Here is a 23,772-nt window from a genome sequence, read left to right on the forward strand (position 1 = left end):
ACACACACACACACAATCTGACACAATCAGCTCCTGGGAATACATGTTTTTTCTCTTTTACCCGGGCCTGCTGAAGAATCGCCTGAGCTTGAGCTTCCTGAGCAGAGATGGTTGGTCCTTTGGAACCATCGCCTCCATAACGAAACTAAGAGAACATAAAGAAGCTCAAAATTAAGCTTTGTCAAATAGGTGCTTTAATCACTAATTAAAAACTATTTACTGAAAATGATGGGATTTTTATAAAAGTACAAGGTAACTTATACTAATCAAGATATCTATTTTTTTTATTCTCCTGCCCATAATGGAAGTTTTCTGAACCATGTTTACAAATTGTAGAAGAGACTAAGAGATTTCCAATTTTAAATTTCATAATATCTGAAAAATCCAAAATAGGTCATTATATTTTTTACCTGCACAAATGCAACCTATTTCTATTCACACATTTGTAAAAATTACAAATGTACTCAGTTAAGTGGTAGTTATAGAACAATTGCCATTGTGTTGAGCGAAACTTTTGGAATCTGTATGAATATAGAGGAAATCTTCCTTGAGATATCTTCATTTTGTTTATCTTTTCTTATAATAGGAAATTAATGCTCCCTCTATCCCTCCATAAAATACTAAAATTCTAAAGCTCCTATTTATTTTAACTAAAAATGCAGATGAGTCCATTTCTTACTCTACTTGATTATTACTTTAAATTTTATTACATTTAAATAAATAAATCGGACTTTTTCCCAGAGGACAATGGCAACTTTAAAAAAGCAATCCTACGGTAAAATAAATAAATAATTTTTGAGAAATGAAAAATAACAATATAGATATGTCTTTAAATTATCAACTGTTGTCTATGGTGATAAATAGCATATTAATATTAAGTAACACATGAAATGCATGTTAATCATATGATTCAGGATAAAGGCACACTATCGGAAATATTAAAAACAACCTCTAAGCTTTGTTGCCAAAGTCTAATCAAATAATGAAACCTTAGTTCTAACGCAGAGATTAATATTTACCAGAATTATGTCTTAATAAAATTTCCTGTCATTTCTAAAAGCTGCTTGATTTCAAGTATCTCTAACTCATACAATGGTTTCAGTTAATTGTTCTGTAATATGGTTCAACAATATTTTTCAGCAATAAGATGACAAAATATCAAGTCATCTTTATAGCAATAAAAAAAAAAAAAAAAAACATACCGGCAACATTAACATGGTACCGGGAGGACCGGGTAGACCATCAGCGCCTGGTAAACCAGGACGTCCTGGGGGACCCTAGGAAAGCAAATCATCAAAATTAATAATAAATTAAATAATTAAATTTATTAGAAATATAATAACCTTTAATAACTTTAGTCTACGTTAACTAATTTGTTTTTGCCCTCCCCTCCTTGGTTTATCTCCTTTTGGTAACTATACCTTTCTAGAAAGAGTTGCTATTTTTTTTTTTTAAGGAGGCTCTACACTCAGCATAGAACTTAATGCAAAGCTTGAACTCATGACCCTGAGATCAACATCTGAGCTGAGGGTGGCTCAGTGGTTGAGCATCTGCCTTTTGGCTTAAGTCATGTTCCTGAGGTCCTGGGATCAAGTCCCTTCATCGAGATCCCTGTGGGGAGCCTGCTTCTCCCTCTGCCAAGTCTCTGCCTCTTTCTCGGTGTCTCTCATGAATAAATACATAAGGTCTTAAAAAAAAAAAAAAAAAAGACCTGAGCTGAGAACAAGAGTTGTATGCTTAACCAACTAAGCCACCCATGCGCTCTGAAAGGGTTTTCACTGCACTAGTTTTACAGGATTTTAATAATGCACAAAGTTATTGGTTACTCATGAATAGAGGGGGAAAATAGGAAAGAGATTTTGCAAGGAAAGTTTGGACTTAAAACAAATGGTCTATTTTACCATGTGACCCAGGACATGCTCTTCAAATTAGAACTCAGGCTTATTAACTCAGTCTATCAGAATCCAACTAACTACTCATCTGAGTTCATAGAAAACATGTCTTAATTCAGACTAAAGAACTGAATCTAATGTAGCAGGTTCATTTCATGGACATTTATTGAAAATAAAAGTTTTCTTATTAATTATAGCACAGATAAGCACAAGTTCTTTATCCTCACTTCTGAAATTAGTTACAAAAGTTAACCAAAATATTGCACATTGAATTCACAGACTTCTCTCCCTTTCTAGTGAGAAGGATAACATGTTAAACTTGTGGAATATATTGTAATTAAGTTAATCTATGTTATACTATTTGTTATAAAGAGTCCCTTCACTTACCCTCTCACCAGGATCACCAGGGGGTCCAGTGGGGCCTTGTAGACCAGGAGGACCCATAAGACCCTACAGAGAAATAAACCATGACCTGAGTCAGAACTCATTGTCATTCGGGAGAATTCTTCTTACCAGAACCAAAGAAGAGCTCATTTTATATATCATAAATATGCACTTGTCTTCCAATCAATTGCCCTATTTATCTTCCTATGAAAAGAAAACATACGGGAACCACTCTGTAGCTAGCTCAATGCTTCCTCCATGAAGCTGCTCTTGGGGTGGAGGCAGACATTCCAAGGAAAAACAGTAAAGGAGAACATGCAAATATAAAGTCCCTGAAATAGAAGCTGGTTCCCAGTTCTTAATGAAGAAATGGTACACTCAGATAATTAGACCTCAAAAATGTGATAGCAAAGTTGAAATGTAGTAATCATTTCACTTGGAGGCATTTTCACATTTTCCTTTATGTATAAGTATTTAAAAGCATCAGCATAACACATCTCTTTCAGATGACAAGAACTTAATTAATTCCACAAAAGACAGAGATTTCTTACAAAGTCAGAGCAGTACAACTACTTGAGAATAAGACACCAAGCAACATCTGCCTCGGTAGGAAGTGACAATGGAAACTGACAATCATGGCATTTGGAAGTACAAATAAGGCAGCTACTGTCTACCTAGAATTCCAACTCCATCTATTGAGATATATCTATTCCTCTTTAATAAAAACAAAGATGGCTTTTTTTCATTATCAGAACTTTCAGATAGAAAGTTGAAAATGAGGCTAGGGATCTAGAGATATTTAAGCAAAAACAAAACAAAACAAAACAAAACAAAAAGAAGAAAGAAAAGAAGACTAAACAAAATTTAATTTCACTGCTCTTAAAAGAATAACTTGTGGAAAGCCAAATCAGACAGCAATTCAAAGATACCAGGCCCTCTGAAAAAAAATGTTTGACTCTATCATTCAATACTCAAAGTAGTATCAGATATATAAACTTAATAATGTAATAGAAGTTCTATATTTGATAATTTAAAAAATTAAGACAAAAATAATCTTGACATATTTACATACCGCAGGTCCTGCTGGCCCTGGTGGTCCTTCAATAAGCATACCCTATAATAATAATAAAAAAAGACAAAGAATCATTACTAGTGAAATGATTCTAACCCCTAACCTCTTGTCTAAGCAGTTCTAACATAGCACCACATCGTTGCTATTTTAAAAAGTAAATTCTCTATTTCTTCCATATAAAACCAGTTATGAAGAGTTTTGCATGGGGAAGGAAGAGAGTTTAAAATGACAGAAAACACAGTCCCTGTCTTGGAGAATCTGTGAACTTATTAGAGAAGAAATAAAATTCAGAAAAGTAATATTAAAAGGAGAATATGCAAAGTGCTCCCAAGAAGGACAAAGCAAAGAAATTTGATCAAGTTTTCCCAGCACCCAAAATAATGCCTGGCACAGAGCAGGAATTTAAATATTTACTGCGTGAATGAAACAATGGAAGCTAAGTGGCACCTAAGCACTTTAATTTAGGGAAAGGAGAAAAAAAGTCCAAGCACAAGAACTGGGGATAAATATGAGATATGAGATAAACTCTTCAACAGACAAGAGAATAGAGCACTATTTCAGGATGAGAAACTCATTCCACAAAGTAAACTATTCTACTGCCAGAGATTGTTTCATCATTTAAAAACTGGTTGTAGGGCAGCCCCCGTGGCTCAGCGGTTTAGCGCCGCCTTCAGTCTAGGGTGTGATCCTGGAGACCCAGGATCAAGTCCCATGTCAGGCTTCCTGCCTGCTTCTCCCTCTGCCTGTGTCTCTGCCTCTCTCTGTGTCTCTCATGAATAAATAAATAAAATATTTTTTTAAAAAATGGTTGTAAATTTTAAAAATAAGGGCAAATTCTTCTGGAAAAGTATTTTTAAATTCTTTGGTAAGTGACATGATTTCTCAAATTTTGGAGTAATACTGTAGATAGCCAGCAACGTCCTAATAGACATATTTTTTTAACCTTTAACCCACCCACTCCCATTTAGTTTTGCAGTTTTTATGTCCTTGGAATTTCTGAAATGATTTTCATGATCTTGAGGCAAAAAGTTAAGCATTTTGTCTTTAGTTCTAATGCAAACAGTTTCCCCAAGTTGGTGATGAAGGAGAACAAGAGTAAAATTGCTTTTCCAGTAAGAATTTGCTTTTTACCAATATCTTGAATAGTAATAACATTAAGATCAAGATAAACTGTAAAAATCACTTCGGGAGTAAATTAAGATCTTTTCTTCAGTGGAAGAAAGGAAATGAATTTTAAAAAGAATATTTTCATATCATTACATGGTATTATCTGAATAGGCACAAGAAAGTATCTAAGTCAAATAATATATTTCTAATAATGTCAAGTTCGAGAAATTGAAGGGAGATAGAAAAGCTAATGTCTGACTATGTTTCAACCACCAACATCTGAACTTTAGCAAGTTACCTAAACTGGAGGTCTCGGTCAGGTTTCTTTGTTGTAAAACAAGAGGATTACAATAGAAAAATTTCAGCTACTATCAATTCCAAAATTTATGTCTCTGTATTTCCTGGTTGATTGAAATATCACTTGCCAGAAATGGCCTCACTAACTCATTTATTTGTGGCACATTTTAAACTTCAGGGCATTAGAATCTTTAATGGTAACATATAAACATATATAATAATTTAAAGTTGTATGATGGGTCATACAAAATAAATAATTGTACCAACCTTTAAAATATAGTCTCACCAATACTTACAGGTTCAACTACTGCTGGTTCTCCTTTCTGTCCCTTTTCTCCATATCCACCATGGCTATTTATCTGTTGAGTGAAAAATTCAAGCAGCCTGTCTTTAAGTAAATAAGGCCATTTAAGTATTTTTATAGAAAATTTAATCGTCTAAGTGCATTTAAAAACAACCTATTAAACTGTGTTTTTTAAAAAGAAACCTATTAAATGTTTAGATACTGAAAATATAAAAAGGAAAACATAATGAACATTAATACAATTTTTTAATGAAATTAAGTAATTGTTTCTTAAAGACATATTATAGAAAGATAAAGACGTCTGTAGACCTCAATTATTATTCCAAGGCATAAAGAAAAAAGTGTCATCAAATTAAATTTAACAAAATAAAGGTGGGGGTGAGGGGTGGGAGAAATGGGTGAAGGAGGTCAAAAGGTAAAAAAAAATAACAAATATGGTACCATACTGAGCATCACCAAAAAAATTTTCACAATTAAAAAAATCAAATAAATCTAAAAATCAGAAATTAGACTTACTATCCAAAATGAGAACTATTTTTAATCTTATCAATAACAAGATAATTTGAATACAATTCTATTCAAGACTATCCTTTCAAATGAAGACCCAGGTAGTGTAGGCCAAGCTATACTGCTGAAGATTCCCAAGAGGAAGAATCTATCAAGACATCCTAACAGTGAAAAATATTCACAATTTACATATGAACACAACTTGTATTTTACACCTGAGAAGACATCAGGATAAATGTGAAAATACTCCAAAAATAAGACATACAATGACACAGAGCGTAATACTGACTTACGCTTGTTTCTGTGATATCTGTTTCTGCTGGAACACCTGGACCAAATTCTTCATTAGTGGGGCTTGTTGGTTTATCTTCATATTCTTTATATTCGTAAAAATCATATTCGCCTAAATCTCCATCTACCAGAAGGTCAGAGTCCCTGCCGTCTATTCCTTTGTTTTCATATAGTGTATCCTCAGAATTTTTCCTCTGGGAATCATAATCCTCTCCAGTTAGATATTCTTCAGTAAATACTTCTTCAACTGGATTTGGCTATTAATTTAAGTTGCAAGGAGTTGAAGAACATGAAGTTTACTGTTAGTAAAGCAAGGTAAGCATTTGCAATTACAGTTTGATGGAATGTGACGGGAAGCAATTTAAATGCTACTCAAGCAAGCCTGAAGGCCGAAAAAGATAGCCTTTCAGTATCATCGAAAGAAATATTTTTGTACATTGGTATGTACAAGGAAATATTGCTTTCAAAGTACTTTTCCCAATAAACTGCAAATATTCACATGGTTCAGCATGTGTATTTGCTTGTTCCATTGAAAAAATAAAAACGTGTTAGTCAATTTTATATTTACTTTATAGTTTAAGACTTGAATAATGAAATGAAATATGCATGATTATTAAAACTTTGCTTAATTTTTAAAGTCACAGATCATTATGAAATACAACTGCTACCAGAAAAATTGACTAGCCTAATAGATTGGTTAATTTACCATGTAAATTTGATTTTCAATCACAAAAATAAAATATTCATGCCAATGTTGAGACTTATCATTGCAATTTTTATAGAATATCAAGTATATAAGGAAAGATTTCTATAAAGCAAATACAGTATAAATTATATTCCTCAAAATTCAAGACAATGAAATAAAATATATCACTGTGCAATCTCATAAAGAGTAGAGAATAAATGTACACTTTCAAGTAATATATCAATAATATTCCGAGATTAAAAAATAAACCTAAAAAAAAAACCTAGTGTACTTTCTTTTTCACATAAGTAATTCTTTATTTATAGCATAAGTTTAAACCATATTTATTATGCAATTTTTATCCATATTATGATTTTGATGAGGTTTAAACTAAATAATTTATCTTTCTACTCTTCGAATTTCATTTTAAGTAACTTAATTTCTACAAAATAGTGAATCTAGATAACAGAACAGTATTGAATAGTAGTACACAGAATCATGTAAGTAAAAAAGTGGCTAAATGATTAAATTAGCAATTGGAAACCAAAATAAAATTTCCAATAACCATAATATTTTTGTGTTCTTAGACAAGGAGGACATATTATTTACAAGGGGTGCATATTATCCAAAATCCATATATTACTATGTTCACAGCTCTGAACTAAAAATACTAGGTGATTTAGTTAGACAAATAGACATCTTGACTAAAGATAACCATTTCTGGAAAATGATTAATTTGGACTACATGAAACATAAAATCTGTTCTTATCCTAAATATTATTCTAAAGTATGTGTTTGCATTTAATGCACCACTGGGTTCATTTGTCTCACTGGGACACATGTTATAAATGTTCTTACAGGTAAATTACTCAGGTATTCTTCATACCCAGCATGACAAGTATTTCACAAAAGTAAACTGAATTATACACTTAGTTTTTCATGATATTTTTAGAAAAGAATGAAAAAGGGTAAGATATATTAATTTAATCATAAACATATACTCCTAACAAGTTTGAAAATGTAAATAGTTATTAAAATCCACTAAGACTACATTTTCTCAAGAAGTCTGTTGTCATAATAATGCATGTTTATTGGTCAGATGAAATAAATTCTAATTGTATCATTTTGTGATACAATTTTCACTTTAGAGGAATCTCCTCACAGAAAAATCATGCTGTGAATACCTTTCATCACAACATGTTGAGAAGCTTGCTCAATCCCAGGAGCAATCAAGAAAGTGATAGCAGCCAATTCAGTTTAATCAATTTGCATTTGCATGAAGCAAAGAGTCATGCAAAATCTGAATTGACTGATTGTCAAAGACCTGTTTCCAGTAACAGTGAACCAATGCTATTGTTCCTCTTACCTCAGTAAGGGGATAAAAAGAAGGAACTTCTCACAGGTTATAGATTCTCTCAGAGGGAAGTGTATTAAGAAATATTACATATGTAAAAAATTTGAACAGGGACTTAATAGTGTCAATGACCTTACCTCATTTGGCCCAGATACATGCCTAGGAGCTACTGTCTGATAACTTTCCTCTGTTCCATAGTTGTACTCTTGAAAATCATCAACGATATTTGCCTAGTGATAAATTCAAAAGAAAAGCAATTATAAAAATGTAAAGTAATCCCAAACTGAGGGAAATCATGATTTAATTGGGTTATCAGATTAGCCAAATGAGCATTTATCTAGTTGGGTTAGGACAATGACTCATCATCAGAGATCTTCCAGCTTATCTAGGACAGATCTTGATTGCTTTTTCTTTGCTACCTTTACCCCTAGTTTGGCTTTTGCTGCTGCTTGATAACTTTTCTTCTTCTTGGACGCAAATTTTTCAGATTTAGGGGGTGTAAACTTTTTGGATTTTTCCTTTGAGTTAGTGGCCACTGTCCTCGTCTTCTTTTTGAAATTGGATTTCTTTTTCTGTAAAACGTGGTGAAAGATGGAATGGGAAACATAAATAAAGTGGAAAGGGAAATGAAGAGCATGGATGAAAGGAAGAACAAGCAAAGCAAAATGAGCAACATTCCTTCAGGACGGCTACTGTCAAATAAAAATCACAGTTATTGGTTCATAGAAATCAGGTGAATGAAAGGCTCATGACGAGTTTGAAGAACAGCGGACATAGGAAACCACAGAATAACAAACAGGACACCATACACAGAGGTGCTACTTTGTTTTTACCTCGGTTTGTGCTATTGTCTCCTCAGTTACAGTGGGTGTCTCTGTTACAAATTCAGCCTCCTTATACTCTGCTTCCCCATACTCATAGTCATATTCCATTATATCCTCAGGTGCATACTACATTGCAAAGGAAAAAATATCAGGCGACTTTGTTAGTTGCAAGTAATACTAACAACAAAGTGGTAACTGTCTTAACTTTTACTTGTGGTAAAGGTTAAGAGGCAAGGAAATGCTGTTATTTAAATGTTATTTTGTATTACAAGAAGTATTATACTTTCCTATACAGAGTATAATAACATAGGAGTGACAAAGCAGGTTTTTTAAGAGCAGAATTGTGATTAGGATTGTGATGAAACTAAAAATTTTGAATATTAATTCAAAATTAATTAATATTCAAAACCTATAGCTAATGACTTATTTTGAACACAGCAGTTATGTACATGGTCGCAGTGGTTAAATATTCATGTTAATTTTTATTTGTAAAAATTGTTGCACAAGGCCCCTCTTTAAGAATTTTACTGTAATTTCAATGGGTACTTCCCCTCCCCCATTAAACTACATGCTTAAAATTTAAAATATGGAGAGTAGTCTTTCCACGTATGAAAGAATGTGTATGCTGTGAGTCGAAAGGGGAGAGGAAAGGAAATGCAAGGAAGAGGAGCCTATACAGAATACTGAAACTAATGAAAGACCAAAATCTAAAATTTATTTAGAATCTCTAAATAAATCTAAATAAATTCTAAATAAATTTTAGATTTTATTTTTTCATTGCTAGAGATTTCAGATCAAAACGAGCACAGAATACTTGTGAAACATTAAAAGATTCAAAATTAGATCTGTCTCTGGTTAATACATTATTTTTGCTTTCAAAAATATTGTTTTCTCTATCAAAAAAGCATAGCACTTAGACCTCGTAAACTAATGAAACTGAACTCACACTGGAAAATAGTATTTTATACTAGATCCTTCTGTATTAAAATAATTGAGTTGGAAAGACTTATGTTTCTTAATAGAGGGATGTACAAGACCGTCATACATATTGAATGACATGGAAAATAATGTAATACTTCAAAGTTAACTATCTCTATCAGAACTTTAATTTGTAAATAAGAATATACCTATTGTGAAAAATATATAAATCATCATTTTCACAAAAATAACTATAAATAAACCAAGGTCATGTATACATAAAATATTAAGCAGCAAACTCAATAAGCTGAATCTTTAGTATTTATATGCTAAAGGCAACCTATTTGGAATTCCCTCAGTATTATATCTGGTGAAATTCCAATTATACCCCAACTGGATTTCTTGGCATTTCAAAAATGCCAGAAAAGCCTTTTGATCTGCCAAAAAAATAACTGTTGACCATATGTCTTTTAAAAATTGTGATCACTGTGCCTTCTAATAAGCTCTATTAACTATAGCAATGCAAATGAGTACAAATTTCACAGATCTATAATGAGACATGTCCAAAACTGATCCCTTGGCAACATTATACATCTAGCCTTTGATGAAATATTCTCACTAAAGTGAACTTTCTGGATGGTTCTGCCAAAGGTCATATTGAAATATAAACATAGACACGTCTTTAGTTTTCTTTACGATTGTCAAAACTCTGATTTGATTAAATTAAATCAAATGGATTCATAATGTTTTCTACTCATTAATAACTTCATTATCAATGAATATACATACAAAGAACTTCAACAGAGCTTTATCCTAATTGAATTTGTACAGAATTTGGTAAAATAGAAAAATGCACATATAGAACACTGAATATTTGTTTCTTCATGCCTCTGCAATCAAGATATAATGCCAACTACTTCTAGGAAAGTTAATGTAGACATTAATAACATAATTAAATAAATAAAATGATTACATATTTAATTTAGATACATATCAAAAAGACATTAATGGAGATTGAATATTGTATAATGAATATTTTTTCTATAGTTATGGTCAATCATGATGGAATAAGAAATATTAAATTTATATAGCTATTAGCTGACAGAAGTAAATCATAAAAAAGATTTGACAGTTTATTTTATGCTGTAGATTTTTAAAATTAAGCAGACTTTTCAAAACCAAGTGCATTTATAATGAGTTTTAAAAACAAAAGACAATAAGCAAACACACAAAGGGCAGATTTTTCAAATGCACAGTTTAATGCATCTTAAGTGGAGAATGGTATTCAGAAATGTATCAATATGCGCCAACTTCATGTCATGTTTTTGTTTTTGTTTTTTCTTGTAGGTGGAAAAATCTAACCTCCATAAGTTTCTCCTCTTTTTAAACTCTTTCCAAATGAAGACCAACCAGACTGGTCTTATCTTTCATTTTTCTTAAAGATTCATTTATTTATTTTAGAGAGAGGGTAAGGGTGGAGGGACAGAGAAAGAATCTCAAGCAGATTCCCCAGTGAACACGGAACCGAAAGTAGGGCTTGATTTCATAACAGTGAGATCATGACCTGAGCCAAAAATCAAGAGTCAGACACTCAACAACTGAGCCACCCAGGCGCCCCTGCTCTTATTTCTTTATTTAAACAATATCCCCTTGGTGATGGTATTGAGTTGATGTAGCACTAGTATACATGAAGCTTTATAATCTATTTTTGAAGATGATTCTCTATTCTTACTATGGAATTTTGGGGTGCCTTAAAAGAGAGAGAACTAGTTGTAATAAATGAGATGAATACATGCAAAAAGACACGCAGCGATGGAATGATTTTAGTTTTAGTATGTGAGTATCCTAGCATTAATTATAGTGTGTGAGGAGATAGGGTCTTCTAGCAATGTCATAATCTCTTCTTGTTTAATTTGTTAGAAAAATCTTTGAGAACCAGAATATATGATAAATATTAAGTACAAAAAAGATTAAGGTAATACATATGTGGAAGTCAGTTGTTTTTTAAATTTCTCTATAAAATATTACCTTACCTTTGTTTCATCTTCCTTGTTCACTTTTTATAAAAAAAGAATGTCATTTGCTACTATGTATAAGATACTATAGTTTGCATAATATATTAATAAATAACCATATATAGATTTCACATTTAATTTCTTGTAATAGAATAATATAACTTGAGAAAATCCCCAAACATCATAATTTTAATATTAGTTACTCTTCTATATAAATGGTGTTGTATAGGTTCAAATACAATTAAAGTTTGATATTAGTTACTCTTCTATATAAATGGTGTTATATAGGTTCAAATAGAATTAAAATTTGATGATATAATGACTATATTCAAATCTAGCTACATTATGCATTTCACTGTATAATGAGGATGTGATGTTGTGTAACAATAGAATCTTAAGAATGACTTAGAAGATGTTATTTAGAGGGTATGAGCTAGACAAAATTTAAGTTGGAAAAAGCATACTTGAGTTAATTTGTAAAAGAAATTGACACATCTATTAATTCAAATTAGAATAATGAGTATGCAATGTCATGAATTTATTAATGGAAAAGTAAGTGCTATAAAGTGTGACATGTATGGTCAATCCTCTATACTGTATTTTACATTCTTTATTCACTGGAAATAACATCACTCCCTATGTCATACAAGAAGAATATCTGCAGATCAATTAGTAAAATGCATATTTGAAATATAATGACATGTTAATGGCTAATACAAGGACTAATACTAATATAAGGACTGTTTACTAATTTGGTTAACCAGTTTATTTCATAAGTGTACAGAATGGTTTTAATATTGAAGTATCAATGTAATTTATGATAGGGAAAAAAACTTCATTGCAACACAGTCAATAATAGAAACTGGTAAGAAATGCTATATCCATTATACCATCATCCAACAAGATTTCCATGCAGTTTTTATTAAAGCAATACATTGTTTTTCTCTTCAAATTCCTACTAAAAACAAGTTTGACTTAACAGAATGTTAAATATACATTATCAACAGCTAACGTAGAAAGGGGCAAATTTGCTTTTAAAATTTACGTTTTTATCCAAATTAAACTATTTTGCTTTAAAAAAACTCAGTTTAACTGACATGATAGCATTAACGTATTGTAATAAAACACCTCAAGGCGATATATTAAGAAAGCATACCTTCATTCTTCCAAAAATCAGAGCCATATCTGTTGCTAAAAAGAACAAAACTTATCTTTCTTAAAATAGGAGCGAAATAAATCTCAGCAATCTCAAACATGTATAACATGTATAAATGTTACAAATTTTAATACTGAATCATCACAATCTCTAAGGCGTTAAAGCACTAAACCTAATGGTATTTTACCTATCCTCTTGGAATTCACACACACACACACACACACACACACACACACACACACACAAACTGTTTAAATAAATCCTGAGGGGGAGGGAAAAAAAAAGAGGCACTGGAAAACTGTGGAAAAAAGAAACACAACTACCCAATTTCTCTTTTCTCTCTCATATTTGCTTTTCTGTCAGCTTCTTAAGACTTTATCCTGTTTTAAAACAAACATTAATAATAAGTCATGGAAAATATCAGTGCAATAGAATTCAAGATCATACTTTAAAAAGTGATGTCAACAAATAGATCTCAAGTGTTTAGATAGTGCCTTAGTAGAATCCTAACCGAACTCACATGCAAAAATAACAATAAATTAAAATAAAAGATAAGATCCTAACTTCTTGTAAATAGTCAAGCTCAAAAGATGGCACCAAATAGTACATTTAGAAAGTAAGAAGAATGTTATTTGAGCTTTTTTCAAACATAAAGGCAACCTTGATGTTTTCAAACTTCGAAACCCCTCTTCTAAAACTTAACACTCTTCACCTTGAGGAAAAAACCTCCTAAAAAAAATTGTTTTGCTGCCAACTAAAGACTAAATTCCTTCCAGTTTGCTTGTTTTTTAATTTCCAGAAGGTCCACATCAAAGGATTCTACTAAAAACTCTGGATCAGAGTATACTATGCTGTATTATTTTTTTTGGATATTCAATTATGAAAAAATTGCCATGGTTATGCGAACTTATTTTTTGGTCTGAAAGAGAATAGGGTCAAATTTTATTATGATAAATTTTCTTGCAAAAATAGCCGGGAAGAATGGCTTCACACCTGGATTTCAAATAAAGTGATATAATATGAATCAAAGGACATGGATAGTTTTAATTATTGTATTTAGATCAAACTGCTTTTCATTTCATTGCTCTTTATATGAAATTTTGTGGGAGAAACAGAAAACATACATATAAATGTAGCATAGTCCTGTAAGAAACAGAAAAAAAAATCTCTCTAAATACTCATCACAGAAAAAAAAAAGAAAACAATTTAAAAATTTTAAAAAATAAATAAAAATAAATAAATAAATAAATAAATAAATAAATAAATAAATAAATACTCATCACAGCCTGAAACACTAAGATAGCTCTAATGTCACTTTCTCACATGCCTGAATTGCCAAAGGCAAGTACACCAGAGGATATGTCACCTTATCTTGAGTCTGTTAATTATTTTACTGCCAAGGGCAGAAATACAGCTTTTAGATATTTATGTTGCAGAAATATAGCTAGATAAATATCTTTTTCTCACCCCCCCAAAAAATGAAATATGCTTATATACACAGTATACAAGTGAGGTATCTCTATTTTTAAGAAGTTTAAGTAACAGAGCACTGAAGAGGAAAAAACACCAAAAATCTTAATCACTTCTTCCTATTATTAAATAGTAAAACACTATTAAATACAAAGTATAGTGTAATTAAAATTGAATAACAAAAACAGTCTCAAAACTGCAGGACTAGGTCCATACCCTCGAAATGAGAAAACATGCCCTGATCTTATGGTCCTCACCTCATCAATCTGCGGTTCCTGAGCCTGAGCGGCCTTGGGCACTGAAGAGTCACAGTCTGGACTATAATGCTCACAGTAGTCATATGCTGCTTTGGGGTCACCTATGATCAGCAGCTGCTGGATGTCACCCTGACAAAATATAAACATAGGTATAGTCAGCGTATTTGGATATACATATATTTAGAGCAAGAGTTACCCAAGACCATGAGTAATTTATTTTTAAATACCTGAAGAACTATCACTTATATTTCAATGTTAAAAATAGTCTTATAGAACAAAACAAACAAGCAAAGGGAAAAGACAAAGAGTCAGAAAAACCAAGAAACAGAGTCTTAACATAGAGAACAAACTGATGGTTACCAGAGGGGAGGCAGTAGGGGGATGGATGAAATAGGTGATTCTAGAGTGCACTTGTCTCAATGGGCACTGAGTCACGCACAGAATTGTTGACACACTATATTGTACACTTGAAACTAATATAACACTGTATGTTAACTATACTGGAATTAAAATTAAAAAATTAATAAATAAACAATAGTCTTATAGGATTGAAGAAAACTCATAGATGTTTTACAAATCAGCTGTTAACATTAAGCAGTTATTCTATTTTTCTGTGGTTCAATCTTTACTATATGCATCCATTTGTTAGAACTTGATTTTACTCAAGTAAAATTTACAATTTTATATTGCATAAAATAAGACAAGTGAAAGGTAAATAAAAAACTGATATAAAAGGTAAACAAAATTTAAAACCTGTAGATACCTAAAGATAGTAATATATTTTCAATGTTAACTGACGTTGTTCAATCAAATTAAATGGAATTATTATTATTAGGTAAATTTATATGAGAATTTTTAAACGAAAATATAGATCCTACTATTGTGTTCTGGTAAAGGAGTCAGTATCAAAAGGAATTCCTATTTATAAAGAAATGCAGAGGTCAGAGAAATTCAAATTATGAATAAAAAGCATAAATTTGCTATACTTTTATTAAGAAAAAATGGAGCATCTAAGCATACATTAAAACTTACTTATTTGATTTCTGCATAATCTTAATAAAAAACATTACAAATAATTAGTAATAGGGTTATCTAAAGAGTTTAATTTCAGGAGATTCTGGAAACTGGTTCTGGAAAATGTATAAACAAGAGAAAAATTATAACATTTGAATATTTCTGAATATTTCTACAGAATCTAATTTAACATGAAACTAGTTTCATAGAAATTCATGGGTCATGTCCATTTTAATTCAGAATTATACTCAGGCCCAAAAGTATGTCTGAGTTAATATCCAATTGACATAATGATTCGAGTCCTTGTAAGTTTGAGCACATAAGTCTGATTCACAGAACTTCTGCTGGCATTTTGAATAATTTCAAAGTTATTCCAGTTTTTCTGCATGTCGTTAACAGAAGTTATATAGCCTATATAGTCTATAGTCTATATAGCCTATATAGTCTAATGAAAATATAGACATTAAATTTTAAAAAGTCTCTAACCATGAACACTAGGAAATAATTCCTAGCACTTCTGTACAACAGTTGTTTAGTCCTTTCATTCGGACACTCATTCAAACAGTGCTTTCACAAACCATAAGAGATTCTTAACTATACAGAACAAACTGAGGGTTGGTGGAGGGAGGTAGAAGGGGGATGGGCTAAATGGGTGATAGGTTTAATCAGAGGACCCTCTGATGAGCACTGCGTGTTATATGTAAGTGATGAATCACTAAATTCTACTCCTGAAACCAATATTATACTCTATGTTAACTAACTACAATTTAAATAAATATTTGAGAAAAGCTCATAAAAACTCCAAAAAACACAAGTGCTTTAAAAAAGTGCATTAGCATGTTAGTGTGGCCAGGTAACACCCAAATAAGAAAATACATTATTGCCCAGTAAAACCTAATAAAATAAGACAGAATCAACAAATATCCATCTGAAAACTATAAGGTTTATAATAGTCATACTATTATTAGTATTCCAACCTCAAAATTGTTTATTTCTACATGCCATGAGGCAATATAATTAACCAATAAAATTAGATTGCTTTTGAGATTTTTTTTCAAGATTCTTTTCTGTAAATAGATAGGAATGTCTCTCATATTTCTTTTATGTCCACTGATTTTAAACATGCTCACAGTGAATTAATGTAATTTCTTAAAAATTTTTGATAGAACTTCTCAAACATTAATTGATCAGTTTAGAACACTGAGTAGCCACAACTGAATATATAAATAATTACATAGATAAGTAAATGGATAATAATAAGTAACAAAGATAATTTTGAATACACAATTTTTCATCCTGCTGTTAAAAAATAATAATAATGAGGAATCATTGTACATCTTGAGTGCTGACATCATTGAGGGTTTCAGTTAAAAGTCCTGACTCTTGATTTTTCTCCCAATGTCATTAACTATGTGGAATTATGAAAGTCACTTAACCTCATTCCTAATTTGTAAAGTGAATATGTGTAGATGGTATCTAATGTCCTCCCCAGAACTCCAGAATTCCATACTTAGGTATAAGAAATATAATAAACCAAGTGAAGCAGTTGCTGAAACAGAAAAAAAAAGCTGCCTATCTTATAAGCATATGGTATTTTTAAAATAGTATATTTTTTAGAAGAATGATGGTTTTCTAAGTTCTTACTTGACTTCATTAAATGGAATCCTGCCAATCTTTCCACTATACATTCTTATTTCAGGTGTTTAATATTTAGCCATAAAATATACTACTGGAAATAAATTGAAAAATTCAGTTAAAAAGCTATTGTATAATTTTCCCCAGAATACATTTTATGATGTTTTATGTTAATCATAGGACATGCTGTGAGACAGTCTGTAGATAAACAAAAACACCCTGACAGGTTGAATAAACTGTAAATATTTAGATTCAATAGTCATAAAAATTTCCACAGGTGGAAAAAAGTGAAGTTACCAAGTAATATTGGCATTTGCAGCATACAAACCATGAATAAGATCCCCTAATGATCTACGAAGCCAAAATTAGAGTTGATGCAATTACCTTGCTATCTACAGCTGTGTCAACTAGGTCTCAACAGTAGTATTTGTGTATAGACAGGATGAGACTAAGGTGGAAAGCAAAGCAAATGTAAGCAAATGTAAGAAAGTCAAATGGCACCTGTCTATAAAGATGAGGTTCTTTTAAAAATCATATGCATTGCAAAAAAATCCTGCTACATTTTTATCAGGACCAATTTAATAAGTAATAGTATATCTTCCTTTTAAAACTAAAATACAGGGGATCCCTGGGTGGCTCAGCGGTTTGGCGCCTGCCTTTGGCCCAGGGAATGATCCTGGAGTCCCAGGATCGAGTCCCACATCGGGCTCCCTGTGTGGAGCCTGTTTCTCCCTCTGCCTGTGTCTCTGCCTCTCTCTATATATGTATATATCTATCATGAATAAATAAATAAAATCTTTAAAAATAAAATACAATGCACATATTATAATAATTTTTGTTTGGTTTGTTCCCTATTTTTGTATATATGTGTGTGTGTCTCTCTATACAGCCTACCTATGTCTATTTCAGTGTAATGAAAAAATTACAATGTGCTCTATGAAATACATAGGTTAATACACATTTAGCTTTTTCCTCCAGGTATAAGCAATCAGATTTATTGAAAAAAATCTGGTGTAAGAAATTTGTTTAATGTCTTAAAATCAAATGTCAATGTGTTGATGTTAAGTGTCTGATTTTTCAAAATCAACTCCTCATCCAATGTAAAGCCAATCAGTGCTTGGTTTAAGTCAGTTCCTGACCTAAATATTCACTGAATTGAACAGCATAGGAACCGATTCCTAAGAATGAGCAGTGGAAAATTAAGCTGTCATCAGATTCAATTCGCTGTGACCTATGAATGGATTTTGTGCTTGGAACATAATAGAATTACATGAATGGTTGAGGAAATTCAGGTATAACCAAAATAGTGAAGGAGAGGCTGGATCAATGCTCAACTATAATTGGTCAAATAAAGAGATCATTTTTAAGCAGTATATCTATAAATAGTCTCTTTTTAATGTCAGTCTAGCAACTAGTATCTATACAATACCATGAAGTTTTTAATTCCACTCATAATCTCAGAAGACTTAAACTCTTAGTATTAAAATGTGGGTGTTCTTTATATTCTAAGAGAATGATATTATCAGGAAAAATAGACTCCAAGCACCTATTAACCATGTACCTCAGAAAATTTCATAAGTTTCTATAATTAAAAACTTCACCTCCCCTAGTGCTGAAGTAAATCGCACAACTGGAATCGTGTCTTCTTTTTTTTAAGATTTTATTTATTTATTCATGAGAGACACGGCAGGGAGGGGGCAGAGACACAGGCAGAGGGAGAAGCAGGCTCCATGCAGGGAGCCCGACATGGCACTCCATCCCAGGTCTCCAGGATCACGCCCTGGGCTGAAGGCGGCGCTAAACCGCTGAGCCACCGGGGCTGCCCTGGAATTGTGTTCTATAAAATCATCTAGACTCCATATTTCCCATAGCACATTCTTGTCTCCATTAACTTGAAACATGCAGGTATTTCAATGGGAATGAATGTTTTTATGAAACGCTTCTTGGAAAAATCTTAATGATATAAGCAAATATGAGTTATCTTGACGAAGAAGATGCAAAGAAAAAAAGCACTAAATAGAAAAAAAGATCTTAATTAAAACTTTAGAGGTATGAAACCACATGACAAAGTCAGAGAATTAAGCCATAGTGCTCCACAGTTTGAGGGAAGGCCCTATCTGATGATAATGAGTAGAGAGGGTTGAGATTAGAAAGAGGTAAAGAGAAGGAACAATTTAAGGAAAACTTTGCATTTGAACTGAATTCTAGAAGTTATGGAGTGTCATTCAAGGATTTTGGACAATAGAGCAAATGGACCAATGCTGTATTTAATGAAATCATTGACAACATGGGGAAGAATGATTTGGAAGCCACCAGTTTGGAAGCATGGGAAACTGTTAGGGATCCATATAGTTAAGTACTCAAAAATTAAACCAAGCAGAAGCAGGAATGGAAAAAGGGGACATAGAGTTGACATATTAGGGAAAAATATCTGCAAGGTTCAGAGACTGGATGCTGATGATGAGGTGAATTGGGAGTGGCAGGAAAGATGGAGAAAAGTGTGTTAGAGAGGAATGGAAAACAATTCTTTACTTTCTGGATTGAGCAATAGCAGGATGGCAAAATCATTTACTCAGTTAAGAAACATAATAAAAGGAAATATTTGGGGATGATCCTCTTAAGTCTACAAAATGGAATAATTAATCATTGTTTCCAGAATGAGTTCAGTTTTTCTTCTAAGAAAGCTGCCTTCATTTACTTTTGAATTGTGTTCTACTTACAGATTGTAAAATTGTATTACTAAAGCCAAACCAAGCTATAGGAATCAGTAAGAATCAGGGGAAATTCCCCTTCATCTGACAGTCCATACTTCTTTTTTCTATAGCAATTTATGCCCATTTTCTCATTGCTAATCAAGGATAAAATGAACTTGCCTAGACTTAGTATTAATGGGCTCAAATGTGTTCCCCAAGCAACCAGAGAGAGAGAGAGAGAGAGAGAGTTATATGTGTGTGTGTGTGTATACAAACTCTTAACCTTGTAATGTAACCTTATTGGGAGATAAAACCTATAAAGAAATAATTAAGGTAAAATGAAGTCATTATGGCAGGTCCTAATTCAATACAACTGGTCTCTTTATAAGATTAGGACACAGACACAACCTAAAAAAAGACTACAAGAAGACATAAGGAGAAAAGGGTCATCTATAAGCTAATGAGTAAGGCCTCAGAAGAAATCAGTCCTGTTAACAATTTTATCTCAGACTTTTAGCCTCCAGAACTGTAAAAAAAATAAAGTTCTATTGTTTAATAGTCAATCTGTGATATTTTATTATGGCAGCCCTAGAATACTAATACAGACTGAGTTACTACTAGTTTGTTTTTATGTATACCCTGTAAATGTTGTCTTTATAACAGAATAAAGAACACTTTTTAAAAAGTAGTTTTGTTTATTTATAACTAGGGTAATATCTGACTATGACCAGGAACTGGTATTAAGTAGGTGCCATAGAAATATTGGCTGATTTAATTTGGCAAAGAGCTAGAATTCAGGGTAATCGTAGATTATCATATATCTATCAATATTACTCTGTGTAAATATCCCTTAGTCCATTGGAGATAATATAAAGTGAAAAAGATTTTTAAAAAGTACATTCCAAGTATAAATAAAGAATTGAAGGGAGCAAGGTTGTTTTTTTTTTTTTTGAGCAAGTTTTTAAGTAAACTTACAAGAGGTTTAAAAAAATTCATCAAATTAAATTATGCTAGAGTTCATACTGAGTTTAAATGTCCATTTATAAGACTATGTCAAAATGCATTTCAATTATTAAGTAAAAAGGCAAAAAAGTAATCTAGATATAATGCAATTACTATCAAAATATCAATGACATTATGGAACACAAAAGAACCCAAATGGAACAGATCAATGGAACAGAATAAAGAGCCCTAAGATAAACCCATGCTTAGATGGTTAATTAATCTACAACAGAGAAAGTAAGAATATACAATGGGGGAAATACAGTCTCTTCAGTAAATGGTGTTGGGAAAACTTCACAGCTACTTATAGAAGAATGAAACTGAGCCACTTTCTTACTCTATATACAAAAGTAAAATCAAAATGAATTAAAGACTTAAATGTTAAGACCTAAAATCACAAAACTAGAAGAAATCATACGCAGTAAACTCTCTCACACTGGTCTTGGCAATATTTTGTGGGATCTGTCTCCTCAGGCAAGGAAAACAAAAGGTAAAAACAAATGGGAGTACATCAAAACTGTAAAAAACTTTTGGACAGTGAAGGAAAACAACAAAATGAAAAGGCAATCTACTGAATAGAAGCAGGTATTTGCAAACGATGTATCTGATAGATTAACATCCAAAATATATAAAGAACTCATACAATTCAATATCAGCAAACATTCTGGCTAAAAAGGAGCAGAGGAATAGACATTTATCTAAAGAAGATGTATAGATGATCAACAGATACACGAAAAGATGCTCATCATCACTAATTATCAGGGAAAGGCAAATCAAAACCACAGTGAGATGTTACCTCATACCAGTCTTAATGTCTTAAAAAGTATCAAAAACAGGGCAGCCTGGATGGCTCAGCGGTTTGGCGCCACCTTCAGTCCGGGGTGTGATCCTGGAGCCCCTGGATCGAGTCCCACATCAGGCTCTTGCATGGAGCCTGCTTCTCCCTCTGCCTGTGTCTCTGCCTCTCTGTCTCTCATGAATAAATAAATCTTAAAAAAAAAAAAAAGGTTCTAAAAAAAAAGTATCAAAAACAACAAAAGAAATCCCCGAGAAATAATAAGTGTTAGTGAAAGTGTGGAGAAAAGAGAACCCTCATGCACTGTTGGTGTGAATGCAAATGGGTATAGCCCTATGGAAATCATCATGGAGGTTCCCTAGAAAATTAACTAGAGCTGTCATATGATCTTGCAGTATCACTTGTGGGAACTTATCCAAAGACAACAAAAATCCTAATATATATAAAGAATATATGATGTGTGTGTGTGTGTGTGTGCACTAGTGTGTGTGATAGACTACTACCCAGCCACAAAAAAATTGAAATCTTGCCATTTGCAACAACATGGATGGAACTAGAGTACATTGGCTAAGTGAAACAAGTCAGGGAGAGATACACAAATACCTTATGATTTATTTGCATATGTAATATATAAAGCAAATCAAATGAACAAACACAACCAAACAGAAGTAGACTTACAGATATAGAGAACAAACTGATGTTTGCCCAGGGATAGAGGGTGAAAGGCAATTGATGAAATAGAAAAAGGGGATTAAAAAAGCACAATCTTCAAGTTATAAAATAAATAGGCATGGGAATATAATGTACAGCACAGAGAATACAGTAAATAATATTGTAAAAACCTATGTATGGTGACAGATGGTAAGGAGGCTTATTGCAGGGTGTCTGGGTGGCTCAGGAGTTGGGCATCTGCCTTCGGCTCAGGTCATGATCCCAGGACCCCATCAGGTTCCCCTCAGAAGCCTGCTTCTCCCTCTGCCTATGTATCTGCCTCTCTCTGTGTGTCTCTCATGAATAAATAAATAAAATCTTTTTTTTTTAAAGGAAGTTTATTGTATATCAAGTTGGTATGTTGCATACTGGAACTAATATTATATATCAATTATACTTAAAAAAAATTCCTGGTTGTATTGCTAACTCCATATTAATGAAATTATGTTCGAGTTCAACTTCATGTAAACAATGGGAAAACAACCAAAAAATACATTCTCATAGGAATTATATATATATATATATATATATATCCTCAAAATTTATACTTATATTTTCACAAGGGCCTTACCAAGTATATAAATCTGTTTTTGAATTATAACTGTTAATTGAAATTGCAAGTAGTATGTGTTTTCCAGTGTAGTTAATATATAAAATACTGGTTGGTCTTTCAAGTAGAAGTTGAGCATGGACTCTAATGCTTAACTACCTTTACTCTAAAATTACTATTGCACATTTTAAATATTTTTCTATATTATTTTCTACTTTCACAGCCATATTTTAATTCTTTATTACAGAAATAAATTCTATTTTGAAAATGAAAATATATATTTACACAAATATATATATATATCTGTATTCAATATCAGAAATGTATATCTTTTGTAGTTTGCATTTTATTTTACCTGTCAAACTAATGCAAATCGGAGAGTAAAATAGCATACTTAGTACTTTCTTGATTTAAGAAAACACATGTATAAATTTATTTTTTTAATGTATAAATTTAAATGTAAAAATACTGAGATGATTCTCAGATCACAAAAGGATTCATTTCAAAATTTCGTAAAATAATGAGCATTTAAAATGTGTATCACTACAATGTAATTCCTCTCACCCAATAAATGTATCTGATATTTTTTACAAAGATCTATTTTCTTAAAAAAATATAACTGAAAATAATATTTAAAATCTAAAAAGAGGACTTTAAAATAAAGTGGAAATCATATTGAGACTTATTTTAAGATAAGAAAAAAATCATCTGTATGAAAGAAAACAGCAAGCATCACTTAACATTTTTAACTTGTATTCTAACACAGACTCAAAAGACAAATTCATGTAACTAATGTCAGCAGAAAGGCCAAATATGGCTTTTGCATGTATGGCCTTTG

General features: G+C 31.9%; 1 protein-coding gene across 4 annotated transcripts in view; it reads right to left on the reverse strand.

Moving 5' to 3' along the window:
* The window catches only part of COL11A1 (collagen type XI alpha 1 chain), a 196,770-nt gene that overhangs the window by 120,419 nt on the left and 52,579 nt on the right, over window positions 1-23,772 (reverse strand). The window contains exons 5-13 of one of the 4 annotated variants that reach the window (XM_077905644.1): window positions 14,534-14,662; window positions 8,727-8,843; window positions 8,031-8,123; window positions 5,857-6,111; window positions 5,049-5,111; window positions 3,349-3,390; window positions 2,280-2,342; window positions 1,203-1,277; window positions 62-145 (exon numbers count right to left, since the gene is read on the reverse strand). In XM_077905644.1, the coding sequence (XP_077761770.1) occupies window positions 62-145; window positions 1,203-1,277; window positions 2,280-2,342; window positions 3,349-3,390; window positions 5,049-5,111; window positions 5,857-6,111; window positions 8,031-8,123; window positions 8,727-8,843; window positions 14,534-14,662 (921 nt within the window). The remainder of the gene's footprint in view (window positions 1-61; window positions 146-1,202; window positions 1,278-2,279; window positions 2,343-3,348; window positions 3,391-5,048; window positions 5,112-5,856; window positions 6,112-8,030; window positions 8,124-8,726; window positions 8,844-14,533; window positions 14,663-23,772) is intronic. The other 3 variants (XM_077905645.1, XM_077905646.1, XM_077905647.1) reach the window with 3 other exon arrangements.

Source organism: Canis aureus, chromosome 8, assembly GCF_053574225.1.
Source record: "Canis aureus isolate CA01 chromosome 8, VMU_Caureus_v.1.0, whole genome shotgun sequence".
In the NCBI taxonomy this organism is placed as follows: domain Eukaryota; kingdom Metazoa; phylum Chordata; class Mammalia; order Carnivora; family Canidae; genus Canis; species Canis aureus.